This window comes from Topomyia yanbarensis, chromosome 1 (genome assembly GCF_030247195.1).
Source record: "Topomyia yanbarensis strain Yona2022 chromosome 1, ASM3024719v1, whole genome shotgun sequence".
NCBI classification, from domain to species: domain Eukaryota; kingdom Metazoa; phylum Arthropoda; class Insecta; order Diptera; family Culicidae; genus Topomyia; species Topomyia yanbarensis.
Window position 1 is genome coordinate 14285388 of NC_080670.1, and position 16005 is coordinate 14301392.

The 16005-nt window shown below is 41.2% G+C and overlaps 1 protein-coding gene across 1 annotated transcript in view; it reads right to left on the bottom strand.

The window, feature by feature from the left end:
* Positions 1–2955: 2955 nt before the first annotated feature.
* Positions 2956–16005, bottom strand: part of LOC131676943 (uncharacterized) — a 236724-nt gene continuing 223674 nt past the window's right edge. Inside the window, exons 5-8 of the mRNA XM_058956377.1 lie at positions 12928–15912; positions 12670–12860; positions 12311–12610; positions 2956–7123 (exon numbers count right to left, since the gene is read on the bottom strand). Coding sequence (XP_058812360.1) covers positions 6970–7123; positions 12311–12610; positions 12670–12860; positions 12928–15912 — 3630 coding nt within the window. The 3' untranslated portion in view covers positions 2956–6969. The remainder of the gene's footprint in view (positions 7124–12310; positions 12611–12669; positions 12861–12927; positions 15913–16005) is intronic.

A 16005-nucleotide genomic window follows, 5' to 3' on the forward strand; every position in this document is an offset into this window, starting at 1 on the left:
TTAGAGTCGGTTGTGTCACTGGAGCCGGAATGCGAACTGGAACCAGCCAGAATTCCAGTTCATTTCCATCTGAGCTTAACTGGGTTCCAGTGCCAAAAAATGAACGAAACGAGTAAGATTTAGTTTTATTTGCAATTATTCCAACGTTACTGTCATTTGAAACTATTTGGCTTACACATTTTTTTATTCTTTTCTTTCGTGATCCGGAGAGTTTCGTAAATTTGCAACATCTCATACAGGTTTTGTTTGACTTAGGAGGAACGGGAAATTATATTGAGGAGCTCAACAAATTACATTTCGGAACCACACACGTTTTAATTTGTAGCTTTGCATACAATATATGAAATCACTATGTTCTATACCCTTTTCGCAAGAAGTTTACTCACCATCGCATAAAATGAATTTCTTTCGTTTTCGTAAGTAATTATCAACAAATTAAAAGATGATGCGTTGTTTAAAAATAATTTTCTTACCAAAGCTTACAGAAAATATATCCACTGTGACAGAGCAAAATGAAATCAGCAGTAGAATCGCCATTAATGCGGTATCGTACCGCAGTAAGCAAATTAACCGCACTAGCCCAGCTAAGCTCAGCTGGAAATTAATCGGAATTCTGGCTGGTTACAGTTCGCGTTCCGGCTCCAGTGACACAACCGATTCTAGTTGGAATCGGTTGTGTCACTGGAGCCGGAATACGAATTGGAACCAACCAGAATTCCAGTTCATTTTCGGCTGAACTTCACTGGGACTCCGTGAGAGTGCGAAATGCGAGTGATTTCATCAGTCAATCGCCATCAAGCCAGTGCAATGCAACTCTGCCGCACTGCATGCATGTCCTATCGTGTTCAGAGATGCCAGATTTGCAGACAAGTCTGCAAATTCGCAGACTTTTAATTTAAGCTGCAGATTTTTTCGATGACGCAGATATTTGCAGATTTTTTTAGTTTGGTTGCAGATATTTGCAGATTTTTTAGTTTGGTTGCAGATATTTACAGATTTTTGAATATAAATGCTTTTGGTTACACTAGCTTTCCTGATATTTTTTGTTCTTCCCAGACTTTTAAAATTATTATTGCAGACATTTGAGAAAAGTACCTGGCATCTCTGATCGTGTTTGGCGTCATCTCGTCGCAAGTTTAGTTTCGGTTAGATCCGGTTACTTCCCCTGTTCATATGGGACCGCGCGTCGTGTTCGCGTTCTTTCGCAAAAAAATAGATTAATTTGTATTTAAAACGAATCGTCTACCGCTGTGCTAATATCATTTAATTAGTTTGGAATATGGTTCGCGATTTTTCGAAAGTGCTGCGCCAATCAGCTAGGAGTGTGTATGGTGAAGGTATTTTGGCCAAAAAATTGGGTGAAATCATTTTTATTAATAGAGATTAGGTGAAAAAAGGGATGTAAATGAATACAATTTGGAATCCATTTTAGGGTTCGGCTGCTGCTGTCCGATTTTTCATTGTTGAACGTGTTTGGCGCTATCAATAGTGATATCAAGTTGGAGTCTGTGTTCCAGTCCAATCATTGTCTGCGATGCTTTAATTTAATGTTGTGGAATAGAAAAAAAGCATGAAATTTTTCAAAAAATATAAAAAACAATCTGTGTTCAAAAACGGTTAAAAAATCTGTGATATTACAGGATGATTTGTGAATGAGGCAACCCTGGTCGTTCGCATTGCCTGATCGCGATCACGTTTTCGATGATTATTCGGTAATTGCGCAATCAGTTTGAGTGTTCAAAAAAGGAAGCGGAAATGTAAGGTTTTCAAAAGTAGGAAATGGTGCCAATTAGTGATGTTAAAGCAGAGCATGTGAAAGTTAAAATAATTGTGATGGTAATCTCTTGCAGAAAAGCTTGCTTATAATCCTTGGGTTGGAAATATAAATGGAGGAACGAGAAAAGAATGCAATTGGTTTTCATTAACAGCGCATCGACTGACCGGAGCTACTGAAATGCAGCTAGACAAAGTTCTTCACAATTTTCAGGTAAGTAAAACGAAGCTTGGATTGTGGACAAAATTAACATTTTGATTAAATTTTCAAAATTATAACAAATTTCTGTGGAGATAGGCTGCCGATTGATAAAGTTTCGGCCGGTTTTCTTAACTGCGAGTAAATTGAGCAACAGCGACAGGCCTAACTAAATAAATTTGATAACTTTTGAAGTAATTTAGAAAATAAAGGTTCACTGCTACTTCATTGATTTTTTTGGAAGATGTTTTTAAAAATGTTTGGAGGTATAGAAAAAACATTTATAAAAGATTTTACAAAAATGTGTGTACTTTGTACACGCATTTTGGAATGTGTTTAAGGGCTTTTGTTCTAAGTTAATGGGTATAATCCTAAAAAAACAGCAAAATATTTTTTTCAATGGCTATTCATGAAAACTCAGTACTGCACCCGGTGGTGATATTCCAATTACCCTTTAATAGAGTTCTATTCAAATCATTTCACTCACATTACTTGGGGGTTTGTTTTCCATCAGCTATCATGTAAAACTGTTTAATTTTTAATGTTTCCTTTTTACCGTTTGAAATAGTTTGCTTAAAGTATTTAAGATGGTGTTTCAATGCTCTGTGTCATTGTGAAACTTATTTCACAGATGTAAAATACCGGTTGGTTGTTAATCCGATCGAAAAGCTATTTTCGATTTGTTTTCCTCCACCTATCAGACCCTTTTGACAGGTGGAGGAAAACAAATCGTTGAACACACTAATGCAGTTAAAGATTGTCAAGTATACTGTGGGCCATTTATTTTTATACAATTTTACGGCTCGAGATGGGCGTCTGTTCCATGTGGAATAACATACATATCGCTGTAGGAGTTTCCTAATATCAGCTCTACATGCCTTAAATATTTGGCTGATAACTAAACCAAATACTGTATATACCTGCTTATGTCAAAATCGTCGAACAACGAAGGAACACGTTTCTTTCAATCAAAACACATGGTCTTAATTTCTCATCAACTTTTATTCCAAAGTCCACCATTTGAATGGGAACTGTATGCTGAGTTTGTTTTTGTTTTCACTTCTGTTTACCACCTACGGTAATTTTGTGATGTTTTCTATGGTACCAGAGGGTCAGTGCAACATTCGTTACGCTATAATGGGGGTAAAGTTCACATTTAGTTTTGGTTTTACTTAATTCCACTTTTTTTCTTATTAATCAATCAACACACAGAACACTGTCTACTCTTGTCAGAAGTTGAAAAATCGGAGCTTTCGCATCTTCCAGAACCGATTGATATTTGTTGCTCCCTCTAAACTGTGATCGACAAGTGTTTTTTTGTTTCTAGATTAATGCAATTAACCGCTCTGCTTCGCTATATTCTCGTCAAATATTGTTATCAAATTTGGCTAAAAGACGTGTATATTAATGTTCAGAATTTTACTTTTCTTTCATTTAGTTCATTTTTGTTAGTTTTTGTCATTCTTAACGCATTAACTATAGTGAGTGACATCGTTAGGCGTACATAATCATTACAATATTATTTTTTATTAGTGATTTCACAGGCTTACCGCAAAGTTTGTCCGTTAATTTACAAATAAAAATACACTGTGAACAGGGTTGCTTTGAATTCACTTATCTTCTGTTATAAACACACTACATCGATTACATTGTTTTTTTTCAACAGCGGCTTTGATTTCTTGTAACTTTTTCTACCGTTCCAATAAATACTTTTTTCGTTCAACAAATTAGCACATTTGGCCTATATGCGTATGCGTCACACTAAAAAATAAAACCTATACAATTTTAAATAACTATATACTTTTTTCAATTGTCAATGATTTAATCGCGTAAAATATGTGTGTTTACTATTTACTTAACGTTTTAGGTCGATACAATTAAGGAAGCCAAATCTTTTGGGTTGCGAGCCGAACCGTGTTCGAACAAATATTAGGTTCACGGATTTCCAATCCTGTTTCACCGGGAAAATATATTTTATTGTGCTGAACCAATATTAACAGATTAAATTTGTGCTTCCCACAGGTTCAATTTTTGATTGCTAAAAAATATCTTCTCAATCTCAAAATATATCTTTATGTTTCACATAAAATATCTATTATCCTATTTACTTCGTAAAATTTCAGGTTCGTCTAAAATGCAACAAACATAACGACGTACATGAACCGTTTTCTGCTGGTACACAAACAGATAAACCTAGCAGTGTTGTGTTTTATCCTTTTCTAAATATTGGATCTATCTCTCTTTCTCCAATGACTAACTTTGAGTTAGGTAAAGTTTGTTTTACTACTTTTCTGCAAGAAAAGTCAAACTCAACGACTTTTCAAATTACACTTTAGAAGTTTTTTAATTTTATTTCAATGTCTGGTTGGTTTGAATCAACAACTTTGTAAATTTTAATATTGTCTTCTTTAATATTATGCCATTTGGATTGAGCCAGATCGTATAGGTTGAAGAGAGATAGCAAGTTGGTGCTCGAAACTGAATCATGCTGAGTGCACCGAAATAATCCAGAAAGACGATAATTGCTACATTAAATTATGACAAGCTAAGTATTAGGAGTAATTGCTTTGGAGAAAGAGTACAGCGAAAAGGGAAATAGCATTTTTGTAAAGTTTTACAATAGAGAACAGATATAAAAATTAGATTTTTTTTCGAAAAACTTGTGTAAACGTTCAAATAAAAATATGTTAACAATCACTACCTCGTATTCGCATTTTCGATTCTACCTAAGTTTGCATGCAAAGCCTGTGCTAGCCGGCCGTTACAAACTTAACTTGAATGGGAAACAGAAATACCAGATACAAGTTTCCAATGTCTTCACATTCAATAAAAATGTCTATTTGTCTTGTGGATTCGGAATCGGTTATTGGTTTTAAATCAGATTCCAGCCAGATCTCCGGAAAAATAGTCTTCAATATCTACACTGTGTCTCCACAGCATTTCAAATATCTTCAAAATGAAGACGTCGTCACATCTGGCATTGCAGATGCGAAACACTGTGCAGCTTTGTTTCGTTATAACTTTTTTTGTCTGTATTGTGATAATTACTTTGAGTTGGAACTAGAGGAGAAACATTGTCCCGCGCCGCTTCATCAAAAAAATGGTGAAGTATGGTGCTATAAGCTGTCAGAAACTGTGAAAATGTTCTCAAAAGTGATTGTCGAGTGTGAAGGGTTTCGTTCCTTCGCTCGGTGCTATGCCACCTGGTAACATAAAATCTGACAATTTGTTTGGATGTGTATTAGTGTCGTGATGTGTTGAATTGGAAAGGAACCTAAAAGAATATACCCTCAAATTTTGTAATGTAAATCATTGCCTTTTTGGGTACAATCTTCAAACAATGTGTTTATTATTCTAGTTTGTCATACATCCTACATCAAAGGAAAAAAAATCAAAAGATGGAGAAAGAATATCAAATGGATGCAATTTACACCGATTTGTCTGCTCCATTTAACAAAATTAATCAGGAAATCGCTATAGCGAAACTCAAGCGTCTCGGTTTCCATGGAAAGTTCTTCGACTGGCTAGATGCGTATCCAGATGATTGCGAAATGTCAGTTAAATTAGGAGATGGTATCTCTGAAATAGCTACCACAAGGAAGTCACTTTGGACCTCTCATATTCCTAATTTACATCAATGACATCAATCTCGTTTTAAAGTGCCTAACACATATCTCTACCGATGATTTTAACTTGTACTTCCGGATTGGTAACCTAAATGATGCCCAGTTGATTCGTTGATCTCCACTGTTAAGTGACGTTCCAGTAAAATTTTTAATGCATTGGAAGGAAAAATAACTGGCGCAGCAGAAAATAGTTGCAATTAGAAGAGGTTATGATTGGTGATGTCGATTTATAGCGTATTTCCTTTAGAATGTTTACACAGCATTTTCGGACAAAAATATCCGTTCACTGTGCTATCGCTCACGCGGATTCCCTTCGTATACCCTCTTTTTACTCGAATATACTCCTCAAAAAAGATTACAAGAATGTCTCCGAAGATAAGAATTATTATAAGCTGTATTCTAAAATTTAATACTTTGGAACTTATATTTTAATAACGTCTTCCCACGCCAACGTCAGTGTATAGGTATACCAAAAATGCTATTTTCCTCAGTGCTGTTCTATTGCTTTTGTTAGATTTCGCATGTTCTCCCCTTCGAAAGCTACGTATGTATTGCACGTTTTGAAATTGAAGCGAAATCGTCTTAGAGCTATCGGACTTCCGGAGGGTTGACATGATACAATGATTGATGTTTGAAATAATTCATGCTTTCCTAGCTAGCATAAAAAAAACTACATTCAGTCGCAGATCTGTGAATAATGTTAATACTTACAAAACACCAGGAGTTTTGGAGTTTTTATTTCAAATCTGCTAACACAAACAGTTAACATCTTCTAACAATCTCAGTTCTGTCACTTTTAATATGTGAACGCTGAAAAACATTAGCCGCGTTGAATTGATGACAAAAATCGTGAAGATGAAATGCTGGGGGAAACTAGAAAAAACTGCTTGAAAAAGAACAGCGGAGATTGGGCATTTTGGATCATTCGTTGAGTTTGCCAAAACCGAAACCAATCAAAAACCAGTACATGTATCCTGATAACTTTGGATATTTTGTCAAACAATGCAGCTTCCCTCTCCGTTGTTCTCTAGCACTCAGTTTCTCTAGGCGAAACCCATGGTTAAATCGATAAATAGCCGTCATAAATGCGTAAAAAGACATCGATAGTATTTAAAGTAGTAGCAATATATGGGTAGCATTGCGTGCCATTCGCCATTGCATGCCGTTCCGTTCAGAATGAATACATTATTATGCTGTCATTGTGGTTTTTTTTCTTCTCTCTATAAGCCACCACTATTCGCATGACAGTCTATTTCCTTTCAAATTCCTGTTTTCACGAGACTCGACAGTGTGCGGTTCCCACAATATCCGTCCTCTATTGGCTGTTTCAATTCCGTCGAATGAAGTACCACTGAGCGGTGGTACCGGTAGTTACTTGCGGGAGACACTCTTGGTGGAGGTTTTCTCGATGTGGATCAGGATGCTGTTGGACGTGCCGAACGTTGACACCCGTATGTCGAATTTCCCGTCCAATCCGAGCGAGTGGGTCATTAATCTTGCATTTTCGATCGTCGAATCGCACAGTCTACACGACGGCGATGGCGTCAGAACCAGTGGGAGAAATATTGGCGGGATTTGAAAAGAGAAAGAAAAACGGTATGAAAGATAATATGTAAGGAAAAACTTGGTTGAAATGAAAAATGAGCGGGTTGCGATTTGGACCGGGATGGGGTTTGGAAGAAGGGAATTTGGTCCGGGATGGGGTTTGGAATCTCAGCACAAGGATTTAAATTGAAAGATTTTTATATTTAATTTTTTCGTTTCCCGTCCGTTGGATTTTCTTTTCAGTTTGACTTGAAATGAAATTTTAATCCGAAACTAAAACTTTTCACTAGAGTGTTGATTTGCAGGGAGGAGATATAGTTGCGATATAGGAAATTGACAAAGATTTGCTGGGTGATATTTCGTTGGAATGTTTTATTCAAGGGAACAAATAAACGATAAACCTTCATTTATTTTGAAAAACTGATGATAATAATCAGGTGTAGCCGCACAGTTAGAATATTCATCTTCTTCAAGTTCTGGTTATTTTCCGTCGGCCTATTTCCGCTACGAGGCCAAACACCGACGCCAGAGAGGTGAGGACTCTCACTATCTGGACTAGATATCGACCCATCAACTCATGGGCCGGGGACCAACGGCTTTACTTTCCTTTCGAAGGAAGGCGTGACCTCAGATTTTTCTCACCTCAGAAGAATTTCAACGACCTCGACTGGGATTGAACCCAGACTAACTGGGTTGAGTGGCGGTCACGCTTACCACTCAACCATCGGCGCCGTCAGTTAGAATATTGGCGAAGATAGTAGGTTGACTCAAATTTTGAAGTATTACGTACAGTGAACGCAACTCTATGGAGCTAATCGTGTAAGGGGACATCGGGGGAACGGGTGTTTTAAAATATTTTACAATATATCTGTGCATTTATGATTTATTGATAAAATTAGACTTTGTATTGTACGTTAAATTGGCCTTTCAATCATTTTGACGCGGCGAATTGGATTGGCAGTACAACTTTCTATTCGTTCTTCCTATCTTAATGCAAGTTAGAATTTAGTATCTGAAATACCACAGACCGCTAACTTTTCCTTCATTTCAAATTATCCAATCTGTAAATCCAATGTTTGTCATTTCTGCCTTCAATTCATCAATTAAAATCTACCTGTCAGATCTATACTTTGCGTCACGTTCTTCTCTACTTCACTTTCGGTTTTCTACAAATTATATATCAACCTTACTTCTTCGTCCGCCGTATATTTTATATCTCACAACTCTGACACTTCACTTTGTTTTGATTATTTCCTCGTCTACACTGTCTCCCATGGCAACCCATTTTAGTGTAATCAAATGAGGGCTGAATTGCCGTACCTCTCAACGGAGGATTTTTAGGTAAACTTTATACTCTACACTCTCTTCCTCGTTTCGCTACAGAGTTTTAGCCTCGGCGACACGTACATCTCCTACATCCAATACAGCGAGTATAGTTATCGGATGTTGCAAAATTGCACTTATCATTTGTACATCTGTATGTCCGAACCATGCGTTCTCTCAACCACCGATTCCTGACATTCTCTCTTCCACTATCATCACCAGTTTACCTTCCTGGATGGGTCGTACATCCTGGAGTTACTTGGTCCATCCTGTTATTGTAGACAGATACACGGGTAATTGACGCCAAAGATTGTCCAATGTCTGCTGGATCATGCTCCAGCCACTTTCGAATTATAGGCTTCACGTCGACGATATGTTTCATGGGTTGTTGGACCCTATTGGAACTCAGAAACAAAAAATGATTCGGAGTGAGCGACTCGCAGAAAAAAAACAAAGGTCAGAGGATGAGAATTAACCATATGTTCTGCCTCTGCCAACAACGTGACGAATGAAGGACGATTCAGACGACACATCAGCTTCCGTCAACGTCAACGGAACGTCACCGTTCGGTCAGGATAAGTTTAATACTTTTCTCTTGTGCCCGTTCACACGTGCAGTACGTCAAAACGTTCCGTGCCGTTGATGTTGTGTATGAATGCTTCCATTTAACTTCATGTAACTAATCTTGATGTTCCGTACTGGTGACGGAAGCCTGATATATCGAGTAAATCGTACTTGACTCTTCGTCTAACTTACGTTCCGTTGGAAGTCTTCGCAGTGCGACTTTTACTAATCGTACCATTCGTTCACAACAACCTCCATTGTGCGGTGCCGCAAGTGGATTAAATCGCATCGGTGAACGTACTCGTTAATCTCTTTTGACTTTTTCAACTCTACCTTCAGCTCCCTACTCGAAGAGGTAACGTACCCATCTTAGGTACAGCAGGAACTGATTTAGGCACAAGACAACATGTACAATTTTTTCACTAGCGAATCGTACTTGAATTCTTAACTGTGGCACGTAGAATCACCACTTAACTTCGTTCACGTTAGTTTCGTTGTTTACGTGACGGTACGTACGGTGGTACGAATCAAGAAGAAGCTTGGTCATCCGACGTTCTTTCGGTAGAATAACAGGGTTTTTAGCATCATCGATTATTCATTCCGCTTTCTCCAACCGTCCAGCCACTCGGAGAATCCCTTACTCGTCGATCGCTGGCTCAGCTGTCGCGGTTTCCGATCTTGTCTCACTCGTAGACTCCGTTTCAATGTAGTAACTTCGTCCGGAAACTTGTCCGATTGCGCCAACCGCGATACACTACACTTACCGATGGATATACGCAACACATCGATGCAGACGTTCCCACTACAAGAAACGTTCAAAAACAACGATCGGTTTCAAAATTAAATGCCCAAATAGGCTGGTCGTAGTTCTTCAATGGCCTCCCCAATGTTAACGAAGTCCTTCGACCACGACCTTGTACCAACGACTAGCGGGTTCAAAGGACGGAACTTCTCCCTACTTCGCGACCTCACCAGCAACATTAAGTCATGTTGAAACCCATCTTCATTCATTGACGTTGGACAGACGTTAACCCATGACGTCTTTGAAGAGACTACAGTGCAGAACACTCGTTCTCGATCCAACATTCTGAAGTGCGCTGCATCAGAAAAGGCTTGCTGCTTCAACGAATATATGTAGCTCCAACGAATTCAAACTACCTATATTGTACGTGTACCCGAGAAAATAGCATCAAGGAATCTTTATACTCTCCTTGTTCCTTAAAACTGTAAGTCAATCTTTCCGTCGACAGAATACTTCATCTGGGATTGTTTCGTCCCATCTGACTTTTGCTCACCATGCAGGATGCACAATGATACCTTCCCAAGGAACTGCCAGGAAACTCGACATGATCGTATTTCCATAAAAGACCAGTCTCGAACCTCCCACTTGCTGTACGCACTGTGGCCTGCACTATATTTCCGTGCTTTTTGATCCTCGATACCTTTAACCCTAGGAGCTGGTCGTCTGATCCAGCTCAGATATGCATTAAGCGATGCTGAAATGACTCCGCTCCCTCTCGTAAGTTTCCGTTGACCACGCAACCAATACGGATTTTCGTTGCGATTTGTAGAAGTCTGATTTGAGGCTGCTACTGTCTCATCATTTCGCCGAACTCCAGAGTTTGCTCGGGAAGCCCAAGATTGTCCGCAGTGTATACGTCGATCGACTATTCCAACAACGTCACCGATGATTCATCATCCACGAAAGCGTATGTGTGAATGTTTTCTTTCCTACCGAAAAACGTTACAGGTAGAACACGAAAAAACTTAGATGTCACTTGACGGTGGATTGTTATCGTGGCATTCGCGTTCAATCAACTCGTCTCGGAATTAGCGAGCGGTGTTCGTAGTGGAGAAGATGGTACCCGCTGACTCTGACCTTTGCACGGCCAGCGAACATGAAGTGTTAGGCATCGTTAGCAGAGCTTACGATCTTACACGATCTTCTACCTCTCATCGACGCAGAAGCTTGTTGAATGTTGTGCAGGTGACTCCTTCCACCACAAACTGGACAGGACTCCGCCCTCCTCGTAGTATCCGGGACTGTAGCAATAGAAACTGATGATGGATTCTCGCAATCCCGATATCCTTTCCTGCATTCGCTCCGATGCGTGAGCATTAACTTAAGCTTTCTCCTTTCCTTTGTGCTCATCTCGTATGGGCTTGGTTGTGTCACTGTTAACAGCAGACCATATAATCGCTGAAAATGTTCAGGTCTACTATCAGATGTTGCTGCAGATACAATGTCCAGTTCAACTTCACAGCTGGCAGCAGTTTATCGATCATCTTCTTTGGCAACACTGGGTTCCACAGATGATTGTCTACTCCAACCACCTTCAAATGTTCGTACGAGTTCTACACACCCAAACCGACCTGCTGATATTTATTTAACTTAGCTATGAAGCAATGCTGCGTAACACAGCAGTACTTTCTCAGCCAAGCTCAACCAGAATGTCATTTACTGCGCTTTTTGTTTACTGTTAATGCTCAGCTGTTCACAGATTTTCTAAAGAACAGCTGATCAGCGCCAGTAAACAAAAAGCAAATGATACAATCGTGATTCGCTGTTGGGCCACAGCCTTGTCCAACTAACGAATTTGATTCGCTAGTTGGACCGACTGACAAATGTCAAAAACTCTCCAAAGGAGATGTTGGCAGTGTAAATGCATCTATTCACATCTCTAAATATTGTCAGATTGATTGTCAAAGTAATTTTGACATGAGATTTTGACATTCAGATGCTTTTTAGTTGGACATTGGTCCAACTAGCGGAGGTCCAACTAAAAACAGTTCAGTTAAAAAGTGTCCAACCAGCGAATTACGACTGTATTTCGGTCGAGATGGGGCTTGGAAAGTAACGCTATATAACAGAGTATTCGCTTCATAAAGCAGAAAACGAACATAACGTTACTCGACCGGCTGGATGTTGCTGGCTCAAATCAAAACTCGTCGAATGTGAGCAAAGTTCATTCTGTCAATAAAAGGGGCGTTTCCTGTGCTCTTTGTTTACTGTTGCTGATAAGCTGTTCTTTAGAAAATCTGTGAATAGCTAGATAGATAGATCAGCAAAAGTAAACAAAGAACGCAGTAAACTATTTTGAACGCATTCTTCCAATAGAATCGATGAACGAAACATCGATGATGATATACAAATGTGTTTCTTCCTTAATGTAAAAATTAAACGACCAGGACATTTCAGAATGAGTGGGAGTGGGGTTTGTCAAACACGGAAATCTGTCATTATCATATTGAAATTTTCTCGGTCGACAACAAAACTTACCTCACGTCGATCTCCATTCCACGTATGTCCGCACAGTAGCTGCCGATGTCCGTGATCTGCGCCTCACTTAACCCGGTAACGGTAATTCCCATCCACCGTAGCTGGGGCAAGGATCCCAACAGAGCATGCATAAAAAGTGACTCGATCCGTTGTTTCTTCGGTCGATCGAGCACGATTATGCCGTCAATCTTGATGTGACTTATCGGGCTGGACTTGAACAACTTTGAGACTGCTTTTAATGTGCGTAGAGCATCATCCAGATGTATGATCCAGTTGCATATTTTTAGGGTGTTGAGAGAGCTGCATAAGAAACATGTTTATTTTAACGTTTTCCGCGTTTTGATATAAAAAGAACACACCTAAAGTTCGCATTAAGCGTAGCGAAGAAACCAATGATGTCCTTATCGGAAAGTATCAGTGGAGTGGATGAATTACTACCCAAACCCGTCCGTGCCGGACCGGATAGATCCAGCTCACGTAGATTCACAAAACCAATCAAATATGGCAGAACGTGAGGCCCTTTCATTGAAACGTGATCAGCGAAAATAACCTGTCAAAAATCAGAACACAATCTTCGTCAAACACAACCTTTACATCGTTTACCCACCCTCACGTACCTGTGCATTCGCCATCTTCAGATTAACCACCGACCGGCACTCATAAGCAGAGCTAGTCATAACGAGATCACTCTTGAACATGGACAAATTCATTCGACAATTATTGAGTCCCAGTTCGCGAACCGATGTGAGCGACAGAAAGCCACGAACCGAAGCCAACGTTCCGATATTATCTATCCTGAAACTCCAGCCATCTAAACTAAGCAGTCTAAGCGTAATGCAACTACCCAAGGCACGTGCTGACATTCCAACGGCGGCATCCTCCAGCGCGATTCGGGGTGATCCAAGGCTTAGCATTTGTAAGGTAGGCGATTCGCTGGCGCCCAACACTGTCGGTAGAATTTCGCTTAACCGGGAGGCACCCTCCAGTTTAATCGAGTGGAGAGTAGTAGAAACGCGTACAGTTTCACCTAGACACATGGAATCCTCGAGCGAGAGTTGAGCTTTACTGAGGTCAAGTCCGTGGAGACGTGAATAGGCATCTCGTGCTGCCAGCAGTAGCTCATGAAGAGTTCCAGAATTATGAGGTCCGCCGTCACAAGCTGGCGTGGGATACCAAGTTCGTGAAATAACAGAATCGGTGCTTCGCTTATCCGGTGGACCTTCCATTGGTTGACGCGGCAGTGTTGCCGATCGACCCATATTGGAAGTGGAATTAAGGACTCCTCGGGGCAGTGATGAGAATATTCCGGTTGGATAGGATCGTGGCGATGGAGCTCCGGTCAGGGAGGACTGCTTGATGAGACCAGAGTTACCGGAGCTACTGCCGGAGCCTGAACCCATGCTTACACCACTGGAAGAAGGTGGATCATCACGAGCACCCCAGCTAGACGCAAGGGCTAGATATGACAGAGGCCGGGCGGTCAGCAAACTGGCAAGGGCGCCTACAGCTCCTCGCTCGCAACGAAGGTGCGGAAATGACAAACGGGTTACGTGTGGGCACTTTTCCAGCATGGAACAGATCTGGACTAACTGTGACGTACACAGTCCAAGGTCCAGGATTAGATTGCTAAGCTTCGGCTGCCGTGGGATAGATCTGCAAAGGCCGGTCACTACAGATTGTAGCTTGAGAATCGGGGGATCTTCTTCCAGTAACGTAAGAATAAGCTCGAAGCTTTCCAGTCTTGGTTTTAGTATAGCTTTCGATATGCATGTAGCTAGATAATTTATATCCGAATCACGTACTTCATTTTCGATCAATGAAGTGATCCGAAGTGTCGTGACACTCTCGTTCTTGGACAAGGCGTCTAGGAAGATATCCATTACGTTACGCGATTCCAGTAGCATATTTTTCTCAATTTGATAGACTAGTTCAAGGTTCTTCAGTGTACACGTGGGGCTTTTGAGTGCCAGACCCCAGCCTTGCAACTCACCTGGGGCCGATTTGATTTGAACCCATATGGGTTTGGCTTCCAGCGGCGGTATTGGAGGGGATTTTGAAATACCTAGAATTTCACAGAGAGCTGTGAGGTTGGCTTCGGTTTCTCCACCAGCTAGTGCTAGGGAGAAGATAGTCTGAGGACTTAACCACAGCGGGGTTAGTTTGGAGAGAAGCGAATGTGCACGGGGTCCCAGCAACGACATAGCGTAAGTAAGAACTTTAAGAATTTCTGGTTCGACTTCATCTCCGATGGCGAGTCCCGCGACTTCCGCTGCCAGTAATCCAGGTCGGCTGGCTAGTGAGACAAGATAGTTGGCTGCTAAGAACTCTGCGATACCCGGACAGATGGTTGTATACTGGAATTCGGACTTTCTTCTAGTAGTTCTACCGAAGGCTGGTGCTTTATCTAAACATCCGATGATGTTGGTTTCTGGCGATGAGCAGTACATTTTCAGTTCAGCCGAAGTAACAGTCGACCGTTTAGTTTTTAGACAAAATAGTGCTAACCGTCCCAGTTCCGTCACCTGGGTATGCGAAGAATTGGCTGCAACGCAGTTGAAAACAGAGGCAATAACGTCAATTTCATCTGTCAGTAAGTCACCTCCGTTAGAACCATATATTGCCGAAATCGCTAAACAGCCTAGCGAGGTTCTAGCTATGTTTCTAAGATGACGACAATTTTGTACACAATCGACCAATCTAGTTGGTGCTCCCCACTGTCCACCACCGAGTAGGGATACTGAACGACCCCAGGCAATTCCTTCGAAGGTCACATGTCGTTGCATTAGCGGTAGCAATTCGCCACATGACGATGTCACACTGATCAGAATCACCCGTGCTTCGGGAAATAGTCTTCCCTCCAGCAGATCGGTGATATCTTTTTGCAACGATTTACTCTTTCGGGATTTATTCTGCACGTCGTACCCATCCAGTATGATAAGCAGCTTACTCTTGAGCGATTCAAGGGTGTTCCAGGCAGCAGTGAAACCACCGAACCCGGACGCAAATGGACTCGGCGAACCACGAGGTAACAGTTCCTTGCCTACGTAATGTGCTAACGATCCCTTAAGTTCATTTAATGGTATAAAAAGAGCTAACGCTACAGGTTGACCTCGTGGAGGCCAGGGTGGTTCTCGACTCCATGCATACAATATCCGGAGAGCCAGGGCACTTCGCGTAACCCATGGGGGACATTCGATGAGCACCCGACGAGGGGCTTCCAGAAATGGACCGTCCTTTGTCTGAACGGCGGCCAGGATCTGATCCACCGTAATACACTCATTCAAACCGTGCGAATGGATGTGCAGTCTTAGTTCGGGCTCCAACCGGGCCGGACACAGAGCTCCGGGTGCGACCGGTTGAACCCAGGTTGGCAGTACCGGTTCCTTTAGGGCCAGCTCGGTGTACAGTGTCTTCAGGTAGCGAATCAGTCGGGCCTGCGGATCTCGCCGGCTGTCCGACGCGAGACATGCTGGCGGTCCTGGTGGCGAGGGACACTCGAGCGACACGTACGAACCGGATAGTTCGTATTCCGTCCGGTAGGAGGTTGGTGTTGTGATTTGGTGTTGCTGATGCTGCTGCTGGTTGGTTTTTGTTGGATAGCACTGAAAATAAAGAGGAAAAAAGTTCAAATTTACTCTCGGATAGCAGACGGTTAGTACATAATACTGCAAGTGCAATAGAAAAACATCTGCATC